Source organism: Rhinolophus sinicus, linkage group LG03, assembly GCF_036562045.2.
Source record: "Rhinolophus sinicus isolate RSC01 linkage group LG03, ASM3656204v1, whole genome shotgun sequence".
Taxonomy (NCBI): Eukaryota; Metazoa; Chordata; class Mammalia; order Chiroptera; family Rhinolophidae; genus Rhinolophus; species Rhinolophus sinicus.
Window position 1 is genome coordinate 110,700,804 of NC_133753.1, and position 23,768 is coordinate 110,724,571.

A 23,768-nucleotide genomic window follows, 5' to 3' on the forward strand; every position below is an offset into this window, starting at 1 on the left:
GTTATCTATATCTATTATCTACATCATCTATTATCCATCTATCATCTATCTATCTATCTATCTATCTATCTATCTATCTATCTATCTATCTATCTATCTATCTATCTATCTATCTATCTACCTACCTATCTCTCTATCGTCTATCTAATCTATCTATCTGAGTTAAAGGAATTTGGCTTCTGTGATTGTAAGGGCTGGCAAGTCAGAAATCTCTAGGGCAGGCTGGCAGGCTGAAAACTTAGGCAAGATTTCTGCATTACAGTCTAAAGGCAGAATTCTTTCTCTAGGAAACCTGTTTTTGCTCTTAAGGCCTTCAATTGATTGGTTGAGGGCCATCCACAATTTGGAGGGTCATCTCTTTATTTCATGTCAACTGATTATAAATTTAATCACATCTATAAAATAAATTCACAGCAACATCCAGACTAGTGTTTGCTCAAACAACTGCACACCATGGCCTACCCAGGTTGATGCATAAAACTCACCAAAACAAATAGTTCTATTTGGTTTCTCATTTCCACTTTTGCCTCATTTTCCACTCTGATTTCCACACAGCAGTTGGTGTAATCTTTTTCATAGTGTCTCTTCCATGATTAAACGATTTCCATTGATTCTCATTGCCCTTGAAATAGAGTACAAACACTGCCTACAGGTCCATCGTCCACTCAGAGTTTTCTCCTCTGCATTTACTTTGCTCCAGCCACTTGGAATACTGGCTTCCTTTCTGTGCATCCAACATGCCAAATTCTTTCCTCTTCTAGGGCCTCTACATATACTTCTCAGATGTGTGATACATATTTGTCAATGAATGTATAATAAATAACCCCTCCTATGGAAGATAACTCACTCTGTTAAGAGACTCATTCATGTGCTTCCAGCTTGAAGCAAACACTGGAGTCTGGTGCTTCCAGATTGAGATAAATAAAATTGTGCTTATTACACTATCCTTGCAATACATTTCCCAGTTAACTACTCACAAAAGCTGGAGTTATATTCTTGTCTATTCTTTTCCTGTATAATTATTAGTTTCTATTGGATTTTATCATGAATTTGATCCCATTTATATATCTTCAAAAAATTTCTAAATGCTTCAGGCTTACCAGTTTTCCTGCTCTGTTGTTTCAAACTTTCATATTTCTTCTATCATCTTAATGTGAGTTAAAGATAAGGGAGACAGGAGTTTGCATTGAGTCAGTTTCCTTTGACTAAAAATTTATAATCAGAACAAAATCTCAAAATACATATTAATGAAGATGATTTTATTGAATTACAGGACAGAGAACATAAAAATATTTGATTAAAATTTAACCATTTATTCAAAATTAGAAACTTTAACTATTACAAAGTACATTTTGTAGTAAGTATCTAAACTATTACCCACTTATTTATTATTTAAAAATTTTATGATTAAGGCAAATATTTAGTACTGAATCCCCAAATAGGTAAAAAGAACATCAACTAAAGTTTTTTATATGAATTAAAACAAATTAAAGTTCTTAATTAAAGAAAAGCTTTAATTAAGGAAATATAGCACATGCTTAATTAATGTCAGTTCCTTTTTTCCATTTCATATTAAAGAACCACACCCTTTCCTTTCACCTCTCCTAAGAAAGCATATGAAAACCCCATCTATATAAAAAAAATCTTAAAGTTTGATCTCACCTAACATTATTTGATCATAAAGTTCTTTGGTCAATGGAACATAAGATTTTTTCAAGTTATCCATGAAGTAAAGTGGATCAGAAATTTTCAATGGACTAAATCCTTCTTCCACCAACTGAAGCTTCTTTGGTTTGAATGTCCCTGTAGTTTCCATCTTTTCCTATAAAGCAATTACCAGGATTAGTGGAATAATTTAATATTATATATAATATATAAAGAACATATTTAACAATATAAATTATAATATTGAGTTACATATAACATTTTCATACCCAATGGCCATCTCTATTTACTACTAATAATTTAACATTAGAAATAAAAAATGCTCTCTAAAACATCCTTCTCTGCTCTCATCCCTTTTCTCCCCTTTCCTACCCAACAGAATTAGATTTGACTGTGTAGAAACACATATTCTCTTTTACAAAATTGGAAGCTCATTGTTTCTACAATTTTATGTTCTGCTTTAAAAAAAATATACCATACCAGGCACATTTCCCCAGGTTAGGTAATTTTCATTAAAACAGCACTTTTTAATGGTTTCATAAGGTCTCATCTAATTACAATATTTTAGTTAACCTCACTCTTATTCTTGAACTTAGAGAGAACATCAAAAAATTTTTACTACTATAAATAACACTTTGAAGTACAACTTTCTACATAACATTTGTACATCTTTGATTACTCCCTAAGGATAAATTTCTGGGAATAAAATTACTAAGTCAAAATACATGCAAATTCTAAGACTCTGATCACATATTTACCAAATTATTTCTTAGAGAGGTTATAACAATTTGTGTTTCCACAGGCAGAATGAAAGGACCAATTTAATTTCTTTGCAGCCATACTGGAGTAATAGCACATTAAAATTTTTATTTTTTGTAATTTTGTTGGCAAGAGAATCCTTTCAAAATTTGTGCTGAACAGATTTTTAATAAGATAATTGTTTTATTCATTTTGTCAGAAGTAACTTATTGTTTTGTTTATATCAGATCATTAGTTCATTTATTAAATAAATATTTTGACTGCCAACTAAGTGTCATGTATTATGCTAACTATAGCAAATACTCTAATAAACATAAAAGTCATAGCCCAAGTGCTTTTAGTTGTTTAATGATGCTAAAATATTTTCTAAATTTGTACAAGACTGATTTAGTCTTCTAGAGTAGTCCTATGCCAAAATATTTCTTCTGCTTAATAAAAGTGAATTATAAATTGTCCTAGGGGAAAAAATGTTTAAAATATTATTTGATTTGTCAACTTTCTATTCCATTAAAACACATTGTTTCTGGGGTGGTGTAGGGAAGAGCAGGAGGGAGCTGGTGTGATCATAAAAGGGCAGCATGAAGGATTCTTGTGGTGTTGAAATTGTTCATATCTTGACTGTCTTCATTGATGTGTAAAGCTACACAGCTGATAAGAGAACTTAATACTGGAGGGGTTCAGAGCCGGCCTCCCCAAAATGTACCACTTTGACATGTGAATTATTTTGAGCTGAAAGCAATTGAGACCCTGCGGGTTCACAAGACACTTTTACTTCTCCCTTAAAGAATTTAAATTAGGGGTCTTGCCCATAATGAGTTATCACCAGAAATAGCTTTTTATCACCTATCCATATGGCAGGGAAAACTTCTAATTACTGAACATCTGCTCTTCTTATTGTCCTGCAAATGACCTTCCTCCTCTCTGAAGTTCAGCAGCCTACCTCATCCTTAGCTCAGAATACCTTATATGTCTCATTTTAACTTTCTGTTTCTGAACCTGTCTTGTATGTGGGGTCTCTGACTCTCTCAGGTATATGGGGTTCCCATATGTACGTATATAATTAAATTTGGTGATTTTCTCTTGTTAATATGTCTCATGTCAATTTAATTATTAGACCAGCTGGAAGAATCTTGGCTGGAGAAAAATTTCTTCCTCCCCCACAATACACACACACACATAAACACACACACACACACACACACACACACACACACACGAACACACACACACTGGAGTACAGAGAAAAGTTTAATAAGATGGATAGATTGTATCAATGTCAATATCCTGGTTGTAATAGTTTTGAAAAATGTTACCATTGGAGGAAACCAAGTAAAGAATACACAGGATCTCTATTATTTTTTTTCACTCTCATGTGGAGTCTCCATGTGACTCCACAATTATCTCAAAAACTTTTTTCAATTAAAAATGTGTCACTTCTGCTTTATATTTACTTACCTTTAGTATTTGAGACTACTGATATGAAAATAATCTGAGATAATGTGTAAAAGTTCTTAAAAATAAAAAATATTATGTAAATGAAATATGTATTATGACAGTTCAGATAATGTGTCCCATGGGTCAAACAGTGACTTGACCATGAGGATTGCTCAGCAAATTCTTTAAAAATGAACAAACAGACAACATCTGTTGCTCTAGTGGAGATTTGATAGCAATATGACAAGTGTATCTGGAAAAATTCTGTGTTTGGGTGTTAAGAGGTGATGAGTACTAGCTTTGGGAAATTATATTTGAAGCACAGTATTAAATAAATGAATGGCTGAAAAAAATGAGCAAGCAAAGTTACACAGTAGCTGAGTAAATTTATTTTCTTTTTATTGTGCTCTATTCTAGAAGCCTAACAAGAGAGCGCCCACCTCTGAAAACAAATAAATTCAGAATTCCTCCAAAATATAAAATCCCAGAGGGAAGTTAGACAGAATGAGGACAAAGATTAAAAGCAGAATTGCTTAAAGCAGTTGCCTTTAAGTTCTGCACACATCCTACAGATACCTTGATGTCAGCTTGGCAGAACCTAATTTTAGGCACAGAGCACCAGATACTTTCACAAGGCAAGTATAAAATATGCTTTGGCTTGCCACTATCTGTGGGGCCACCATTTTTGCTCTTGAGGTCTTGATTGAAGAGGAAGAGAGCAATTCCAAATTAGGACAAAGAGAAAGACATCCTAGCATTTCATCAAATTACCCCTTCTATAATTAGGCTTAAAATATGGCATAAGTTAGCATCCCAAGGCTTTTTCATTGCTCTTAAAATTCTCTAATATAAATAAAATGCATATATTATCGAAAGGATAAAACATTATTTTGTAATTAAACCATCTCTTGGATTCCTGGTCTTACATTTGATGGGTAAGTAAAATTACCTGAATTCTTAAAAATCGTGGGCAGGCGTACACTGGTAGAAATGTTACAACTTGTTCATAAACTTTTTCCAAGTCTAAAGACTTATTTGGTTTTAAAATAATAGAAGCCATTCCTGTTTTTCCTTCACATTCTGAAAAAGAGTTTGAAACAGAGTCAGTTTTATAAGTACTAGGTGAATTTTTAAAATAGTCCTGTAAATTGCATATTAATTGTTGTAAGCAGAGACATTAACTCTATTGCAACAAGAACAGTGCAACAGTATCGTGAATGAGTGAGTCCTTCCCTGAGCATATGATTTATTCCTTAGAAAGAATTTAGGAACAGGGAAGGGCAGAGTCTATCCCTAACTGTCTATGCTACAAAAATGAAATAGATGGAATGGAAAACATCATAAATGACCCATAATTTGCATCCTACCAACATCAATACAAAATATTGAGGCAAAATTTATTTAAAGGCAAACATGTTACAGAGAAATGTCCATGTTAAGTATCAATGAAAAAAATAAAGGACATATTTTCAAGTTAAGAAACTAGAGACAGTATTTCCATAACTAATTCCACAGATTGCTTACTGCTTATCATGCCACCAATCGATCCTTCCAGGAGATCAGAATTTCCTGGACCATTTCTCTAGCACCTAGTGGTTGGCTATTAGAGTAAGCATCTCCTTCCTTTGCTCCCCTATCCACAGTCCCCCGTCCTCCCCATATAAACATTAGTTGAAAAATACTGTCATTTGTAAAAAAAAAAAAAAAAAATAGACAGTGAAGGGGAATCCTGTGATTTCGAGTTGATCATTTTTATTTACCATTTGTACCATCATGAGACAATCCTAAAATGCCTATTTAGAAAGATAAATGAGGCGAAATTTTAAAATAATTTTTTAAAAAGATGCAACTTAACTACAAATTAGTGTTATTGAACATTTAAACTAGAACATGTTTCTGTTTAGTGGCATGTATAAATTCTAGTCATAAAGAGAAAAATAATAGACTATTTAAAAGCTGTAACCTATTGTCAAGCAGTGACTCACTGACCAGGGTTTTTTAAGCTTTGCTGAAAAACACACACAAACATTAAAACTCATTGGATACCTTTCCCCCGATGTGCCCGTGAACTTTGTTACCTTGGTCCAGGGCATTATTTGCCAAGACGAGACTATAATAATCATTTAACATATAAAAAATAAAATGCTGAATTAGTAAGTTTGTAGCAAAACTAAAGAAAAATTCTCTTTTTGAGAATCCTTCCAAAAACCAGAATATATTCCTACCTGGCACAGCCACACCATAGACGTTTGATTCCTGTATGAAATCCAGCATTCCAAGAACATCAGCAACCTCTGTGGTTGCAACGTTTTCCCCTTTCCATCTAAATAAAAAGCAAGTTCCAGTTAGAGTACCTATATTTGAAGTACTAGGTACTCAGTTTTAGTGCCTTGCATTTGGCTCTGTGCAAGCATCTAATAACCAAAAATAATGGCAGCTTTCAAAACGAAAGGCATTTTCTAAAGAAGCACTTTGTTGATAAGTCAACAAGATTAGTATGCTTTTTAGTTAAAATTACTTTACCTATGTCTCACTGGTATAAATTGCTTACTGTCAGTGTTTTTGTAATATAATAATAGTTAAGTACAAACATTTCCTATCTCTAATGATAGAGATAAGAAAAAAACAAAATTAAAAGGAAAGCTATAGTTGTCTTTCATTGTACTGACCTCCTTTAATTTCTAGGGATTAATCCCTTTGGATCTTTTAGTGTATATTTTAATTAAAATAATTTTACATGAAGTGAGCTCCTAACATAGCACAAGGAGGTGAGGAAGTAAGTATAATTCGTTCAAGCATTTTTGGCATGTCTACTGCCTGTCTTTCATTGTTCTATAGTCACTGATTAGTAAAGTAAAATAATTTCATAAGCCTAAAATAATTTTAAGTAATTAAAAATGAAAATAATAGAAAGGGAAATTTTGCCATTTCATTTATTTTTATCATTAGGTCAAGAATTATATCATATTTGACCAAATTGGTTTTCTGTTTTAACCCTACCATTTAGACTTCACATCTACCTGTATGATATATTAAAGAAAGGAGCTCACTGATTTGGATTAATGGATTCATTAAAATAATTATAAAAATTGACATCAAAATTTAACTTATGTTTCAGTCTGGAAACAGATAGCTGATTTTTTCATTTTTAAATGGGGAAACATGACTGAGTAAAAAGCCTCTGTCTACCCTGAAGACAAAGGGCATGTGATTTATCATGTTCCCATAGAGCCTTGGTCGGAGCTCGGTTCACAATTCCAGGACAATTAGTGCAACTGATGATATTTCAGACCTGAAAGTGTCTCCAATACGGTCCCAAAAATAAAGGAAATTCTCCTGATCTTGGACCATTAAATCTCCTGTGTTAAAGTAAACATCTCCCTTCTTAAAAACATCACAAAGCAATTTCTTTTCCGTGTGCTTCTTATTCCCAGCATAACCAAAGAAAGGATTCTTTTCATTCACTTGAGAAATTAGAAGTCCAGGCTCTCCTGTAAGAAAAAGGTATTCTTTAGTAATCTGATCAAAACTATTATTATACACACCATGCATTATGTACGTAAATTATATCTGACCAACACAGCCAGTGTTACCTATCTTACTTTCCTTTGAACTTATTTTTATTATATTTGACATTATCTGTTCTGGGTGCTTACAGGGCAACTAACACATTCTTCCACTTTGGAAAAACTAACAAAAAGGAAATTGAATGTAAAAATAGGTATATTATTTCACATGCTGGGTGGGTAGACCAATGGCTAGTTTTCTTTTAGATTATGCCACTGATAATAAATAATGACAACTATATTATAAACAATAACCATAATACTAATTTTAATAAGGATATGATAGTACTATAGCAATATTTATTTATTGGGCATTTACTACGTATGTAGCAAGCCCCATGAGCCCTTTTATTCTTCACAGATAGCCTTTGAAATTGATAATTATAATCCTTATTTCACAGGGAAGGAACCAGGGCCCAAAAGGGTAAAGTTACCAAAGTCCAACAGATAGAAAGCAATGGACCTAGCACTCAAATTCAAGTCTCAATGATTTTGCCTCAAGGTTTTTGTATAGTACCATCTCTGATCTAATTAACATGTTATTAGAAGTTTAGGAAAAAGTTTTAATCCTCTGGGATGTTAGTCTGCAAATCCTTGATGAGCAAGAGATAAGACATGAAATTCATTAGGTTTAATTCAAGTGAATCCAGATTTCGCCCAGCAATCTGCAAGGTGGAAAAACACTTCTAAGAGAAGGGGAGAAGACAAAGGGAGCAGCAATCACTGCCTCAGAAGATCCCAAGGCCATTGTTGACTTGCTTTGCCCCCTGTGAAGAGAGACAACATCCAGGTGAGAGTTAGATGGGGTTGAATTGCAGTAATTTTAACCGTCTCTATTGAACTCCCATCACTCCCAGTCCTTCTGGGTATTCTGATTTCCAAGGGCACACATGCTGCTGGCCTGAACAAGCCTGCTCTGCTACAGCATAGGCCCCTCACTGTGATCATCACTGGCACCATCATTAACATCATCATAGTAATCACTGTCATTACTATATGGATTGAGCACTTTCTGGGTACCAGTCACTATTCTGAGAGCTTTACAAATGTATCCCATCTGATTCTCATCACAAATCTGGAAGACAGGCCCTCCTATGATCTTCATCTACAGGTGAAGAAACGGAGGAATAAAAAACAACTAGCCCACTGTCACACACCTGCCAAAAATTGGGGTTGAAGTTTTTTTTTAAATCAGGTCCATCTCACTACAAAGCCTTTCCTGCATTGCATATTCCATCGGTCTACATTCCCTATATTTCAGAATTTTTCCAAGCCTCATATTTCTCTTAAAATTTATTTTGTTTTTCTTCTTCAACACACAAACTGACAGTTTCTTCCCTGAGAAATCAATTATTGCAAATGCTTAAAAAGACTGTAGTGCATTCTTTGCTATCCGTTATAGGCATAATTTAAAGCAAAACATGATGCTTTAATAGAAACATAAAATATCTAGTAACCCATAATGAGAATTGCAAAATAGTAAAGCAGATATTTGGGGACAATCCACTCTTTAAGAAACTCCGAGGTTACGTAAGCATTGGATTCAAATTCTAATTTCAGATATTATTGTAATTGTAATTGTAATACTAAATGAAACACACTAATAAAGTGCGTTTAAATAAAGTTCTTGTGATTTCCAGTCAAGATGGTGGAGTAGGTAAATGCTGTGCTTGCCTCCTCTCATGACCGCATGAAAATTACAACTAAACAACCATCATTGTAAATTGCCTCAAATATAGCTGAACAAATGTCTTAACAACTAAGGATATACCGAAGAAGACATGTCAAAACTGGTAGGAGGGGTGGAGATGCATAACAGGATGGTCCCACACCCACGTGTGGCAGTTAAAAATTGGGAGGGCTATCATGGCTGCAGAGGTACCCCCTGGAGGAGCAAGGGGTCCCAGCCTCTCTCCAGCTCAGGGTTCCAGTGTCAGGAAGAGAAGTCCCCACAACTTCTGGCTATGAAAACCAGTGGAAATTGTGGCTGAGTGAGACAAAGGGCAGCTGCACTCCCAGGTGCTGCTCTTAAAGGGCCTGCATACAGATTTGCTCACTGATGGACTCACTGGCTCTGAGCTGCAGCATTGGGGCAGCAGCTCAAAAGGCACCAGGGACTTACAAGGAGGAGCTGAGCAATCCGGCTTCAGGGTGAGGACTGGAGGGGCTGCTTTCTCCCAGACAGAAGTGCTGACAGAATCCACTGTTCCTTTGCTGAGACCTCCCCCTTCCCAATGTGCAGACAAAGGTGGTCCCCTTATATGAGTCTCCATCAACCTGGCTAATACTGTTTGCCCTGCTCCGGTGATTCCTTGAGACCCTGTACCACCCAACTTGCCAGCCTTCCCAAGCTGCTTCCAGTGTTTATTCCCTCCAAAAGATCTGTCTTGACTCCTGCTGCAGACTTTTCTAAAATCTCTCAAAGGTTCTCAAAACCCAAAACAAGCAGCATCTGGCCTCCACATGACCTGTACCTCTTGTTAAGCAGCCCGAAGCTGGGCATTGGTTGCAGCTGACTTCGGTTTGAGACTTGGCCTCTCCCAGGCACTTCCAAGCCCAGTACAGGTGGCAGCCATCTGCGGATTGCTTTGTGGATAATCCCAAGGAGCTCTGGGCAGGCCACAGGCTGCAGCTGAACTTGGCCTGAGGCTGGGCCCCTCGCAGGAGGACCACTCCACTGCCTCCATGAACAACACACACAAAGGGCAGACTGGGCCAGCACCAGAGCCCTGCTAAAGTGAATCCTGCTCCACAGGGTCAGCCCCTGCACCACAACTCCTCCACTGTAGTCACAGCCAGTCCTCCCACTGATGTGCAAACAGCAACCAAGATTAAACTATAACAGGAGGACACACTCAACCTACACAAGGGACACACCTGCAGCACCTGGCTCAGGTGACCAGGGAGACTGTGCTACTGGGCATCACAGGACACCTACTACATAAGTTCACTCTACTAAGACTGGGAGACATAGCAGCTCTCCCCAACACGTAGAAACAAACACAAGGAGGAAGCCAAAATGAGGACACAAAGAAAGGTGTCTCAAATGAACAAACAGAACAAAACTCTAGAAGAACTAAACAAAATGGAGACAAGCAATCTACCAGAGGCAGAGTTCAAAACACAGTTTATAAGGATGCCTAGTGATCTCAGGGAGAACTTCAATAAAGAGATAGGAAATATAAAAATGGAGATAGAAAATATGAAAAAAGCACCTGTCAGAAGTGAAGAATACAATAACTGAAATGAAGAATATATTAGAGGGAATCAATAGTAGGAGAGATGGAGGAAAAGATCAAATCAGTGATTCAGAAGATAAGGTACAATAAAATACCCAATTACAACAGCAAAAAGGAAGAAGAATCCCAAAATATGAGTATAGTTTAAGGGCTCTCTGGGACAACATCACGTGTACTGACATTTGCATCATAGGAGTACCAGAAGGAGAAGAGAGAGAGCGCAAGGAATTGAAAACCCATTTGATGAAATGACAAAAAACTTCCCTAACCTGGTGAAGGAAATAGAAATACAAGCCCAGGAAGTGCAGAGGATCCCAAACAAGGTGAACCCAAAGAGGCCAACACCAAGACACATCATAATTAAAATGCCAAGGGTTAAAGGCAAAGAGAGAATCTTAAAAAGAGCAAGAAAAAAGCAGTTAGTTACTGCTAAGGCAGCTCCCATAAGACTGTCAACTGATTTCTCAACAGAAGCTTTGCAGGCCAAAATGTATTGGCACGGAATACTGTATTGAAAAGCAAGGACCTGCAACCAAGATTACTCTATCCAGCAAGGCTATCATTTAGAGCTTCATTTAGACAAGAAAAAGCTAAAAGAGTTAGTTCATCACCACCAAACCAATATTGTAAGAAATGTTAAAGGGACTTCTTTAAGAAGAAGAAGAAAAAATATAAAAAATATAAGCAAAAAAAAGGCAATACCTACCTATCAACAATTACTTTAAATGTAAATGGATTAAACGCTCCAATCAAAAGACAGGATGGCTAAAGGGGTAAGAAAACAAGACCCTTACATAAGCTGCCTGCAAGAGACTCATTTCAGATAGAAAGACGTACACAAACTGAAAGTACAGGGATGGAAAAAGATATTTCATGACAATGGATATGGAAAAAGAAAAAGCTGGGATAGCAATATTTATACCAGACCAGACAGACTTTAAAACAAAGGCTATAACGAAAGACAAATAATGATCCAGTAATCCCACTTCTGGGTATTTATAGGAAGAAACCCAAAACACTACTTCAAAGGGACATGTACCTCCATAGTTTCATTGTTTATTGTTTACAATAACCAAGATATGGAGGCAGCCTGGGTGTCCATCAATGGGTGAATGGATAAAGAAGAAGTACACATATACAATGGACTACCACTCATCCATAAAAAAAATGAAATCTTTTCATCTGCAATAACATGGATGGACCTAGAGGGTATTGTGCTAAGTGGAGTAAGTCAGACAGAGAAAGACAAATGTCATATGATTTCACTTATATGTGGACTCCAAAGAACAAATAAAGAAACAAACAAAACAGTTAAACAAACTCATAGATACAGAGAACATTTTGATGGCTGTCAGATGGGAGAGGAGTTGGAAGGATGGGTAAGATAGAAAAGGGCGAAGGGATTAAGAAGTACAAATTGGTGGTTACAAAATAGTCATGGGGATGCAAAGTACAGCATAGAAAATATAGTCAATAATATTGTAATATCTATGTATAGTGCCAGGTAGGTACTAGACTAGACAGGGGGTTCACATCATAAATTATACACAAGGTGTGATTAAAAAAAATACAGTGAATGTTTAAATTAAAAAAAAATTACAATAAAAGACACATTGCCATTAATCCCCCTCAAAATACTCCTCCTTGCTTCGAACACACTTATTCCATCGTTCTTGCCACTTTCTGAAGCAATTCTGGAAGTCCTCTTTCCTGCGCTGTCATGGCTGTCTTAATGTCCTGAATCAATTCCAAACATTTACCTTTCATGATCATTTTGACTTTGAGGAAGAGCCAGAAGTCACACAGTGCTAGAACCAGTGAATAAAGTGGATGAGGACACACTGCAATGTTTTTATTTGACAGAAATTGCCGTATACCAGAAGTGATATGTGACATGGAGTGTTGTCATGAAGGAGAATGAAATAAAGACCCTCATGAAAGAGGACTTCCAGAACTGCTTCAGAAAGTGGTAAAAACGATAGGATAAGTGCTTGAAGCCAGGGGCAGTATTTTGAAGGGGATTAATGGCAATGTGATTTTTACTGTAATAAATCTTTTTTCATTTAAACATTCACCATATTTTCTATCACACCTCGTAAATGTCTAACCACTATGCTGTACACCTGAAACTAATATAATGTTGTATGTCAACTGTAATTGAAAAAGAAAAATATTTAAGAAAATGAAGTTCTTTGTAATCTCTTTGAAATGACTTTTCTCTTGGACACTACCTATAGAGTTGAATTAGGGAAAGACATTTGATAAATTTCTTAGGCTTGAAATGCAGAGGATAGGGAAATCTGTTTTTCAGTAGACAAAGCTTATACATTTTCCAATCTTTCAGCTGCCAGTAAAGAAACAGAGCAAAACAAAACAAAAAACAGGTTTGGAACCTTTATCTCCACATTTGAAGTGAAGATTTAAAGGAAATTATGTCTGAAATGTATTTTAAACATATTCTGAGGCAGTAAAAATAATTTTGGCTTGATTTATTCAGACTGGATTGCTAAACAATTCTAAGTGCACCTCTCTACATTTAATTTTCTAGATTGATTTTATGCAGCAGCAAGTCAATTGGGGCACTTGCTTTCACTAAAATTTCTAACCAAAAATTATAAGAAAGTCTACTTTGGTGGAGGAGGGAAATGAGAGGGAGCAGAGAAGGGAGGGCATAACTAGCCCATGCCAGGCCCTCCAAAGGGCTTTGCATACATCATCTCATTTAAATGTCAACAATAACCTCACAAAATCTATATCATCCCCTCTACATATGAACAAACTGTGACTCAGACAGGTTGAGGGACCTTCCAAAAGTAGTAGAGTTTCTAAGTGTGAAAGCCCCGATTTAAATCCAAGCCTGCCTGACTTTCCACTACACCTAGAATGTTAAATTAAGTCCTTCATTTTTATGTTATATTTTGGTGATACAGGACATTGGACATATGCCTCTATCAGAAACCAGAAGTGGTGGATTAAGAAAAATATGAGTCAATAGTAATCACTTTTAAATTTTAATAATTTACCGTTAATCAACTTATCTGGGGCCCCTAACATCTATTAGGGTGGTGCAAAAGTACTGGCGGTTTAAAAGGTTAAAAATAATTGCAAAAACCACAATTACTTTTGCACCAACCTAATAATATTAATAATTAAGCCATTCTACCTGCATTGAAATTCCAAGTAAGTCACATTACATATTAGAAATAACCGTTCTTTCTTTTCTAAAATCAGCAGTAATTTCAAAGGAAATTGAGAAACTTCGCCTGAGGTGACATCTTCAGATACAAGAATCTTACCTTTTTTCACATGGCTACACCAGCCCTGTTCATTTCTAATAGGTTCATCTTTCTGAAAATCATACTTTATCAAATCGAAAGCAAAAAAAAGCTGCAAAAACAAAATAAAATGAAAACAAGATTTAGTTATTTATTTGTGCAGTGACATCTACTGGTAGCAGATTTTATGCTTAATTGAAATAAAGAATTAGAATGTGGATTTATTAAAACACGTAACCTTCTGTTGCAAAATTTTAATAAATATTTGAACATCAAAATTGAAGGTATTAGTAAAGAGCACTCATGTACTGGCATTACTTTCATTTCTTTTATGTTGCACACTACCCAAGCCAAACATGAATAACTTCTATCCTGACTGAGTGAACGTCAGCATTCCCTGTACTCAGTCACATATTCTATGAATTCTAGGGAAGAGGACCACTTTCTTGCCTTCTTCTTTTTGCAGTCATTCAAAACATCCCTCGAAATGGAAAGTTTTAATAGAACTAAAATGTAAACTATTTGAATGCAAGGATTTTGTTGTCTATTTTTAACTTACAATCCTTTGAAAAGGCACCAGATGCCAAAAAAGTACTTGTTATTGGACGCTTACTTTGACCGTTTCCCCAGGCCTTTCACTGTAACGTCTCTCAACTAACTCTCAGTACTTCTCTGTACACTATTGTGGTGTGAGGTGGCAAATTTGTTGGAACATCCACATCCCACTGGGAACCACGCTTATCGGACATCTCTCCTTGTTTCCAAATATTTGCAGCTGACCTACTCCCGAAACGTCCATATTACCATGTCACGCAGATTCATAGATCCACTAAAATGTAATCCTGGGGGAGAATTACAGATTGGTTTAATCTAACATCCTCATTTTATATATAAGAAAATTGAGATTTTCCTGATCAATTAAATAAGCAATCTTAGTAAGCTGAATGAGAAAACAGTAAATACAATGGAGGTAATAAAATGACGTAAGGAAAAATAATAAGGAAGGACAAATAGAAGAGAGAGAAAGAGGAGAAGGACGGAGGAGGAGAGAAATGAACAAATATAGAACAAATAAGTAAGAAAAGATAAGATTTCTGAGATAAATTTAATAATATTATTATCAAAGACTAAGCACAAATATCTCTGGTTTTTAAACTCAGTGAAATCAGCATGTAACTAGAATCACAATTCTCTATTTGAATTAAAATACAAATAAGAGCAACTATTATTGATTCAGCACTTACTGTATGCAGACACTGTGAAAAGTTTAAGAGCAGTATGTAATTTAATCATCAAAATACCCTGTGAGGTAGAAATTAGTATTATCTTATTTTAAGATGAGGTCCAATAAAAGAGTTGCGAAGCTAAACACATTGTTATTCTAGACATATAGATTCTTTATTAAAATGCAAGCTTGCATCTTGTTGGTCTTTGTCGGTAATTGGGATAACAGGATACTGGCCACTTGCCTAATAACTGGTAAAAGAAAGATTCCAGAAGTTCCGGAACTACAATTATCATTTTGGCCAAACAAGAATAGAGCCCTGTTCATTACACAATCTCTTCCGTCCTGTTTTAACATGCTTTATATTTTGAAAAATTTGCCCAGCAACTGGTGTTATCAGCTTTAGTATTATTTCTTTTATATTCATTTGGCAACCACATGTGTGGGTGAGATTCACTCCACACCAAACCACTGTTCAGTGTACTGTTATCAGATACGGAGGACCTGATGGTCAGCAATTGGGTAATTTTATAACACAAATGAAATTGACAAATATCACGACATCTTCTAGAAGCGGCGGGGATCAGAGTATTACATCTCTGCCAGAGGGATTTCTATTGTTTTCCCCTGCCCTTGAAAGGTCCCATTTTATAACACAAAAATGGCTGTGTTATAAAACCAAATAAAAAAATAGGCACCACACTTTCATGTACCCTAAATGGATGCCTATGTACAAGTACGGGCACATGTGTCCAGAGCACAGCTGCAGGGAGTCCATCCGTAACATTCTAGGTAAATGGATCCCCCTGAACTGCACAGCACACACCTACGTGGCCGGACACCTTGGCCCTTGGAGTTCCCACACACACCCGGATGCCTTTGCATATTCAGATTTGTAAATCTAGAATTTAGAAAGAGAACACAAAAGTTATTTCCTTCATTAATACATGAGGAGACTTTGAATACAGAGGAAAGTGACTTGTCAATGTCAAAAAGTCAAGTAGGGAAAGAGCAGGGACTAGGGCCTTTGGCACAGTGATTCCAATTCAGGGGTTTTCCTTTCAACATTATATTACATTGTCTTGGCCGGTATAGTAGAGGCTCATTTACCTGGCACCATAGGTCAAGGGCAGTTTCTCTGTTTTCTCAAACAGACGACCCTAAAAAAATACAAACACACACACACACAAAGCACAAACCTATCCATCTATGTAGCTATTATAAATATATATTTATATATTATAACATATAATATCACATATAGCTGGGCTATTTTGAATACTTAGTTTTAGAATGCATTGTTATGCAATAGCATAGTTCCGAATGGCTGCAGAGTTCATTGTGGTTAAAAATCCTCATTTTAAAAAAGTCAAGCAAAACAGAAACATAAGAAAATTTAAAATCTCCCCAAATCTCAACCAAAAGTAAACCAAAATAAACATGCTGTAATATATTCCCCACACCACCAAAGTGATCCCATTAGAGCTAAAACAGATGCACTCAATCTTCTGCTCAAAATCTTTGCTCACTTCACTTTCACTACTGTGGTCTCAAACATGCCAGGTCTATCGAGACCTCAGGGCATTTGCACTGGCTATTCATTCCACTTTGAACACCAGATAGCCTCATGACTCATTCCCTTATTTCCTCGAGGCTTTCCCTAAATGTCAATTTTGCACTGTGGCCTTCCCTTTCCACCCTGTCAGAAATTGCAAAAACCCCTCCCAACACACACACACACACACACACACACACACACACACAATCTCCTTTTCTATGGAATTTTCTCTTCGGCACTTATGCGTATGTAATATAGACTCTATTTTACTTTTTTATCTTGTTTTCTGTCTTCCCCAATGGAATATAATCTGCACATGGGCAGTCTGTTTTTATTGACTGTATTCACAGTGCCAGGCATATTGAAAATTTTTAATAAATACATACCGGTGATGCCAAAAAAATGTATACATGTGACATGTATTCATCTTTTGTTATCGGTGTATATTGAGCATTACAGTTTTAATACAGTTTTTTCTTTCTTAAAATGCGTATACATTTTTTTGGCACCCTCTATAAAGGAATGCACTTGATGAATGTCATTACAAGCTTGTGTTGAAATTGATATAAAGGTTGGAAGTTGATTAATAAAATTATTTGTGAAAAATGAAACCACACCATTTTAATACATGCAGTCAATTTAAAATTTCTTGAATTTGACAAAATTCTTTCATTGAATTTTACTGGAAAGTTAAACTAAAGTGTTTCTTTATCATGAGAGACATCAGTCCCTGGGGTAAAGAATTTAACCTTAACTCAGAATTTAACCAGAGGTCTGGCTTTTGCTCTCAGCTTCTGGGAAGTAATCTCTAAGCCCTAGCAATGTCGTGACCAATGGGAGTGTATTTGTTTGCCTAAGGGCGTTGGGCAACCAGATGGAAACAACATGAGTTAGAGCCACACCAATGATGTGATCATTGTAGGGCTTGAGTCACCCAGCTTGACCTCCTGAGAGGTTGTAGATGGAGGCCAGTTAAGGACACAGCCAACTAGATCTAAATGATCAAGACTCTGGATACCAAGTCTGGGTTAGGTTCCCTAGTGGGCAATACTCCATGTATATTGTCACCCATCGGTTACTGGAAAGTAATTCTGTCCTGACTCCATAGGAGAGGAGAATGGGGAGCCTTGCATTTGGTGCTCTTCTGGATTCCGTCCTATTGCTTTTTCCCCTGGCTGATTTTAATCTGTGTCCTTTAGATGTAATGAGCTGTAACTATGAGTATAACAGCTTTCAGTGAGTCCTTCTGGTGAATTATCAGACCTAATGGTGGTCTTAGGGGCTCCCAAATTGCAACTGAAGTCAGAAGTAAGGGTGGTTGTGTGTGAACTGTTCCCTAACTTTGCAGTTGGCTAAATTTCCCAGTCCCTAAAAGATGCCTACTTCAAAGACAATAAAAAAGTTTATAAAAATGTGAGGAGAATGAACCTTTTTATTAAATGACATATTTTATCTTTACATTGTATCTACAGATTTACTACTATGAAAGATGAGAGAATTAGCATTTATGCTTCTTCCTCTCTTCCCACCCAATTTCTATTTGTTAGTGCATTAATTATCTTTATATTGTGAGGATTTATACTTCCATTCTATCTGTAAACATAACTCAGAGCCATTCAATCTTCTATATGTAAACGGATTCAATCAAACCTTTTAACTTAAGGTCATTCCTTCATTGCTCAGTTCTGCTTTATCTTCAGGTTTACCAGAAACTCTTTCAGTGAATTTTATGAAGAAATATTGCATTTCTATATATACATGGGTATTATATTCTCTGGCTTCTTAAAATTTTGAGAACACCTCTTTGCTGCCTTTATACTTGAAGAACAACTTGGGTGAAAACATTGCTTTCCTTTTTTCTTTTTCTGGCATTCAGTGTTTTTTTTTTTTTAATTTTTATTGGGGAACAGTGTGTTTTTCCAGGGTCCATCAGCTCCAAGTCAAGTCGTTGTCCTTCAATCTAGTTGTGGAGGGCGCAACTCATTGGCCCATGTGGGAATCAAACAGGCAACCTTGTTGTTAAGACCCCGCACTCTAACCAACTGAGTCATCTGGCCGCCCCTGTTTCTGTTTTGAGAGATGCCTGAGATGTTTTCCATTTCTACCCTATACTTAATACATCCTTTGCTTTTTCTGCCTTAGTGTCTCCTTATGGTTCTTTAACTTATATTCAGTAATTTCACCAGGATATATTTTTCTGATGATCATTCTGTGCCATATATTTTTTTTTCATGGAACACAATGTGCTCGTTTGCTGAAGATTCAAATCTTTATCTTAAGAAAGTTTTCTTCTACTAGGTTTCAAATAATTTTTCATGTCTTTGATTTTTTTTCTCCCGTGGAACACCAATTAAGCATATGTCAGATCATTGTCTATGTTTTAAAAATCTATTTTGTTAATTTACTTTATATTATTACATGTGTATTCTTTTTCTTTTTTTTTTTTTTTTTTGGTTATGTGACTCTTTAATTCCATCCATTTTGCTCCCTAACAGTATTTACAATTCTGTTTATTTTTAAGTCCTTTAATGTGGTGTTCATCTCTGTAATATATATTGTTTTATTTTCTGAGCTGAGCATGCTTAGTTTCCAATCCCTTTTGTTGATTTATATGTATATTTTCCTTGCACTTTCCTCTTTCTTGAGCTCCTATTTATAAAGAGCATATTATTGCAATTTTTATACCTACGTATGGGAAATTGTTTTTCTAAACATTTCCTGGCCACTTTGGAGGACTTATTATTTTGATGTGCATCCATATTTTTTTCAGCTGCGTTTCATTTAGATTCATTTTCTCTGCTTTTCAAATTTTATTTCTTCTAGGGATTTCACGTTTGTTCCTTCCCAATTATTATCCCTATGTGTTTAAAAGAAGGCAGTCCATAACTTTTACTTGGGTTTGTCTCTCAAATTCTTTGTCACCAAATTGTTTTTATATTGTTTGCTTTGGAGGCATATATGGGTCACATATCCCTTTAGTGTCATGCATTTAAATAGTACATATGGCACACAAGAAGGACTTTTGGGTCACATGAACTCTGTATTGCCGCTTTATCTTTTTCCTTCACATGCTAAGTCCGTTTAGGAGCTGATTCCTCTCTGAGACAGTAAGTGTAAACTTCCATTAGGTTTCAATTTTTGAGAGGCACACTTATCAAATCTTCCCACATAATTATAAAACAGTTATTGGGCCAAAGTGTTTGGACAGCTGGCTATGTAACAAAACAATATATGAGTGAAATGATAAAAGACAGACTAGAATTCATTATGATATCAGGTATATACTTTTTTCATTTCCAAACTGAAAACAAAACCTAAAATGAGTTGAAAAATCAGAAGTTTTCTAAGTAAATTGGAGGCAATCATGACTTCCTGTATTACTGACATTATTATAGTCTGACAGGGAATTTGAGATATTAAAAAATTATAATGAAGCTAAGCCAGTAATAAAAATACAAATTTTCTTCATTGTACTCCTGTTGGATGATTGCCTTGGAATGACTCAGCTTCACTAAGAAGCTTTCAATATAAATGTCAATTTTTAATGGAATCAGTGCAATGAATTAAGAAAATTAACTATAAGGAATGTAAAACTCAGTAGTATCAGCACTTACTTTCCCCAAATTACTTTTGTTCAGAATGCAGATGCATATCTGACATGGAGACAAGACACTTAAAATCCCAAAGAATGTGCTATAAAACCCGTCTGTGCCTTCTGCAGGTTCCAAACATTAGGGCAATTTACACCAGCTTTGAATCTATTTCTTTACTTTTAAAAAATTACATTTTTATCTCTTTTGACATTAAATGTTTCCTTTCTATTTAAGAAATTATGCTCTTTATTATTTCCTTCTTTTTATTTTCTTTGAGTTTATTTTAGTTGTTTTTTTAAAATTAACTTATATAAATGGTTATTTAGCCCACTAATTTTCAGGGGCTCTTATCTGAGTCCACAAATTTTGAAATATAATATTTTCATTATGAGTCAGCTCAAATTACATTTTCTGTTGACTCATGGAAATTTAGGGATGTTTTATTTCCAAATATATAGGAGATGATCTAGCTGCCATTTAATAATTTTTTTTTACCTTAATTAGACTGTTGTCAGAGAACATAATCCATATTTATTCAATCCTTTGAAATTTGCTAGAATTCCCTAAGTGGTCCAGCAATGTTTGTGAATTTTTCATAAGTGCTTGAAGAGAATGGATATTCTGCAGTTTTTAGATGCCGTGTCCTATACATTCATTAGTTAAAGTAGTTTGTTCATTGTGTTATTCAAATATTCTATATCACTGAAAGTTTCTTTTTTTTTTTCTTGTTTTGTGAAATACTGAAAGAGCTAAACTAAAATATCCTACTATGATCCTGAATTTTATTTTCCCTTGAGGTTATATAAATTGTGCTATATAATTTTGAGACTGGTTTCTTTTTTTCAATTTTATTCTTTAAAAAATATTGAGTACAAATTCTATTTTGACAATTATTTCCTCCAAGACAGTTGAAGGTATCTGTCCACTATCTTTTGTCTTCCATGGCTGCTATTGAGAAATCAGCTGTAAATCTTTTACTCCTAGGAAGGTGATTTTTTGGCTGCTTTTAAGATTTTAGTGGTATCTTGATATAGTTTTTAAAGAAACCATATATTAGAAGCTTATACATGATTTTTTGAGTGATACAAAAATGAAAGGTAAGTAGAAATAGTGGATTGAAAATACTCAAGGGAAATGGAGTCAAATTAATATATATCAAGACCTATGCTTGCTGTTTATACTTATTAAATTTGAAAACAAACAAAATAATTAGGTATCATCATCCTCATATGACAGCAGGAAGACACAGGAGATAGCTGAGGTTTTCGTAACTTAGAGCACCGTAGTTTATTTAGAGGCCACTACTTTTTTATAGAAGTTTTCAACTTAAAAAAAAAGTGATTATATTTACCATACTTTCCAAGCACAAACCTAGAAGAGAGGTTAGTGGACTTCAAAATATTTCTTTTGTAAAGAAAATATTGTACTCACTTTGTAAAAGAAATTTGTTCTTCCAACTGCTCCAATTTTCCCGGTGTGATTCATAAAACAAATGTTTCCTTCGGTAGCTCCATAAAGCTCACACATCTTAATATTTCCAAATCTGTCTAAAAATTCTCTCCATACATCACTCCGTATACCATTTCCAACTGCCAAACGTACCTGATGATCATTTTCTCCTTCTTTCTGTTAGAACAAAAGATTTTACTTGTAATTTATTAATTCTAGTTTCCAATTCTTCCTTTTGTTGCTATTGCTTAAATGGCAAATATCCAGAAGTAAGTTACATATGTGCAATAATGGAAGGGAAGTAAAAAAAAAAAAAATCATGTAAGTCTCTGCTGCAGAATTGTGTTCAATAGCTCATGAAACTAATACTGGCCCAGAGTAATATGCCGTATTTTACCATTTATAATGCGCTCCCATGTATAATGCTCACCCATGTTTTTGGCCCAAACTTTCAAAGGGGAAAAACTCTTTTGTTCTAATTTTTTAATTCAAATTTTTATTTGTTTACATTTAGGTACTTGTTTTTTGTATTATAAAGGAATTTTAGCATCTATTTTTTAACATGAAATTTTATGTGACAAATAATTACAAAATACAAGAACAGATATAAGGTACAAGAAATTTTATGTACCAGTAACAAATCTACGATATTTATGCATCATAGAAGGCCAAAAATTCTTTGTCGTTGCAAGGTCAACAAAACTGATTACTGTATTCCAGGGTATTATTTTGCATATGGATATCATTATTGGTTTCTAGAGTTACACATTTAACTCATAAGCATAAATACAAGATTTAAAACATAGATACGGAATTAGTGCTACCCATGTATAATGCTCATCCTTATTTTTCCCTCACAAATTTGGGCAAAAAAATGCACATTATACGCGGCAAAATACGGTAGCTTTTATTTCCCTCTCTCTGGAAAAAGCTATTCCTAAAATCCAGAATTCTGAAGCCTTATTTTGGTAGAGATCAAATGAGGAAGAAAGTATATTTCAGGAAAAAAGCATTACTTCACAAAAAATTATAAAATATACTTGAGTTTGTACTCTCAGCTCTATTATTTATTACCTATGTAACTTTGAACAAGAGGTTGAATACCATTCTGATTCTTAGTTTATTCATCTGCAAAAACTGATAATAATACCTGTCTCACTTATATACTGCAGTATATAGTTAATTCCAGTGCTTAGTTTATAGTAAACAAGAAACTGAAGTAATCTAATCACTGTAATATTTGGCTTGCAAATATTATGACAATTACTTGTAACTTATTTTTGAATGTGCAATATTCTCATATTTTTACTGCTAGTTCATATTTTGAAATTAAAAGAAAAATAGAACTATATTTTATTCTACATTCAATAAGCACTATGTTAATTAACATGAATTGTACACTGATCAAAAATTATAACCCCATCCCTGTTAGAATGACTCTTATCAAAAAGACAAGAAATAACAAGTGTTGGAGACAACACTGAAAAAAGGGAACCCTTGGGCACTGTTGGTGGGGATGTAAATTGATGCAGCCACTGTGGAAAACAGTATGGAGATTCCTTAAAAAATTAAATATAGAACTATCAAACAATCCTGCAATTCCACTCCTGGGTGTTTATCCGAAGAAACAAAAACACAAATTTGAAAAGATATTTGCTACCCTATGTTCACTACAAAGACAAAGTATTGATGGGGGGGAAGGGACTGGGGGTACTTTTTGTCTTGAGAGTACTATTTGATTTTTTTAACTGTGAAAACTAATTTGATAAAATAAAAATTAAATAAAAAAAGAGAGACAGGGGGCCAGCCTGGTGGCTCAGGCGGTTGGAGCTCCGTACTCCTAACTGCGAAGGCTGCCGGTTCAATTCCCACGTGGGCCAGTGGGCTCTCAACCACAAGGTTGCTGGTTCAACTCCTGGAGTACCGCAAGGGATGGTGGGCAGTGCCTCCTGTAACTAAGTTTGAATACGGCACCTTGAGCTGAGCTGCCGCTGAGCTCCCAGAT

At 35.2% G+C, this 23,768-nt stretch overlaps 1 protein-coding gene across 1 annotated transcript in view; it reads right to left on the reverse strand.

Annotated features, from left to right (window-relative positions):
• Positions 1 to 1,238: 1,238 nt before the first annotated feature.
• Positions 1,239 to 23,768, reverse strand: part of SLC27A6 (solute carrier family 27 member 6) — a 58,283-nt gene continuing 35,753 nt past the window's right edge. Inside the window, exons 5-10 of the mRNA XM_074328538.1 lie at positions 21,746 to 21,940; positions 13,960 to 14,050; positions 7,151 to 7,349; positions 6,084 to 6,181; positions 4,808 to 4,938; positions 1,239 to 1,822 (exon numbers count right to left, since the gene is read on the reverse strand). Of these exons, the coding sequence (XP_074184639.1) occupies positions 1,646 to 1,822; positions 4,808 to 4,938; positions 6,084 to 6,181; positions 7,151 to 7,349; positions 13,960 to 14,050; positions 21,746 to 21,940 (891 nt within the window). The 3' untranslated portion in view covers positions 1,239 to 1,645. The remainder of the gene's footprint in view (positions 1,823 to 4,807; positions 4,939 to 6,083; positions 6,182 to 7,150; positions 7,350 to 13,959; positions 14,051 to 21,745; positions 21,941 to 23,768) is intronic.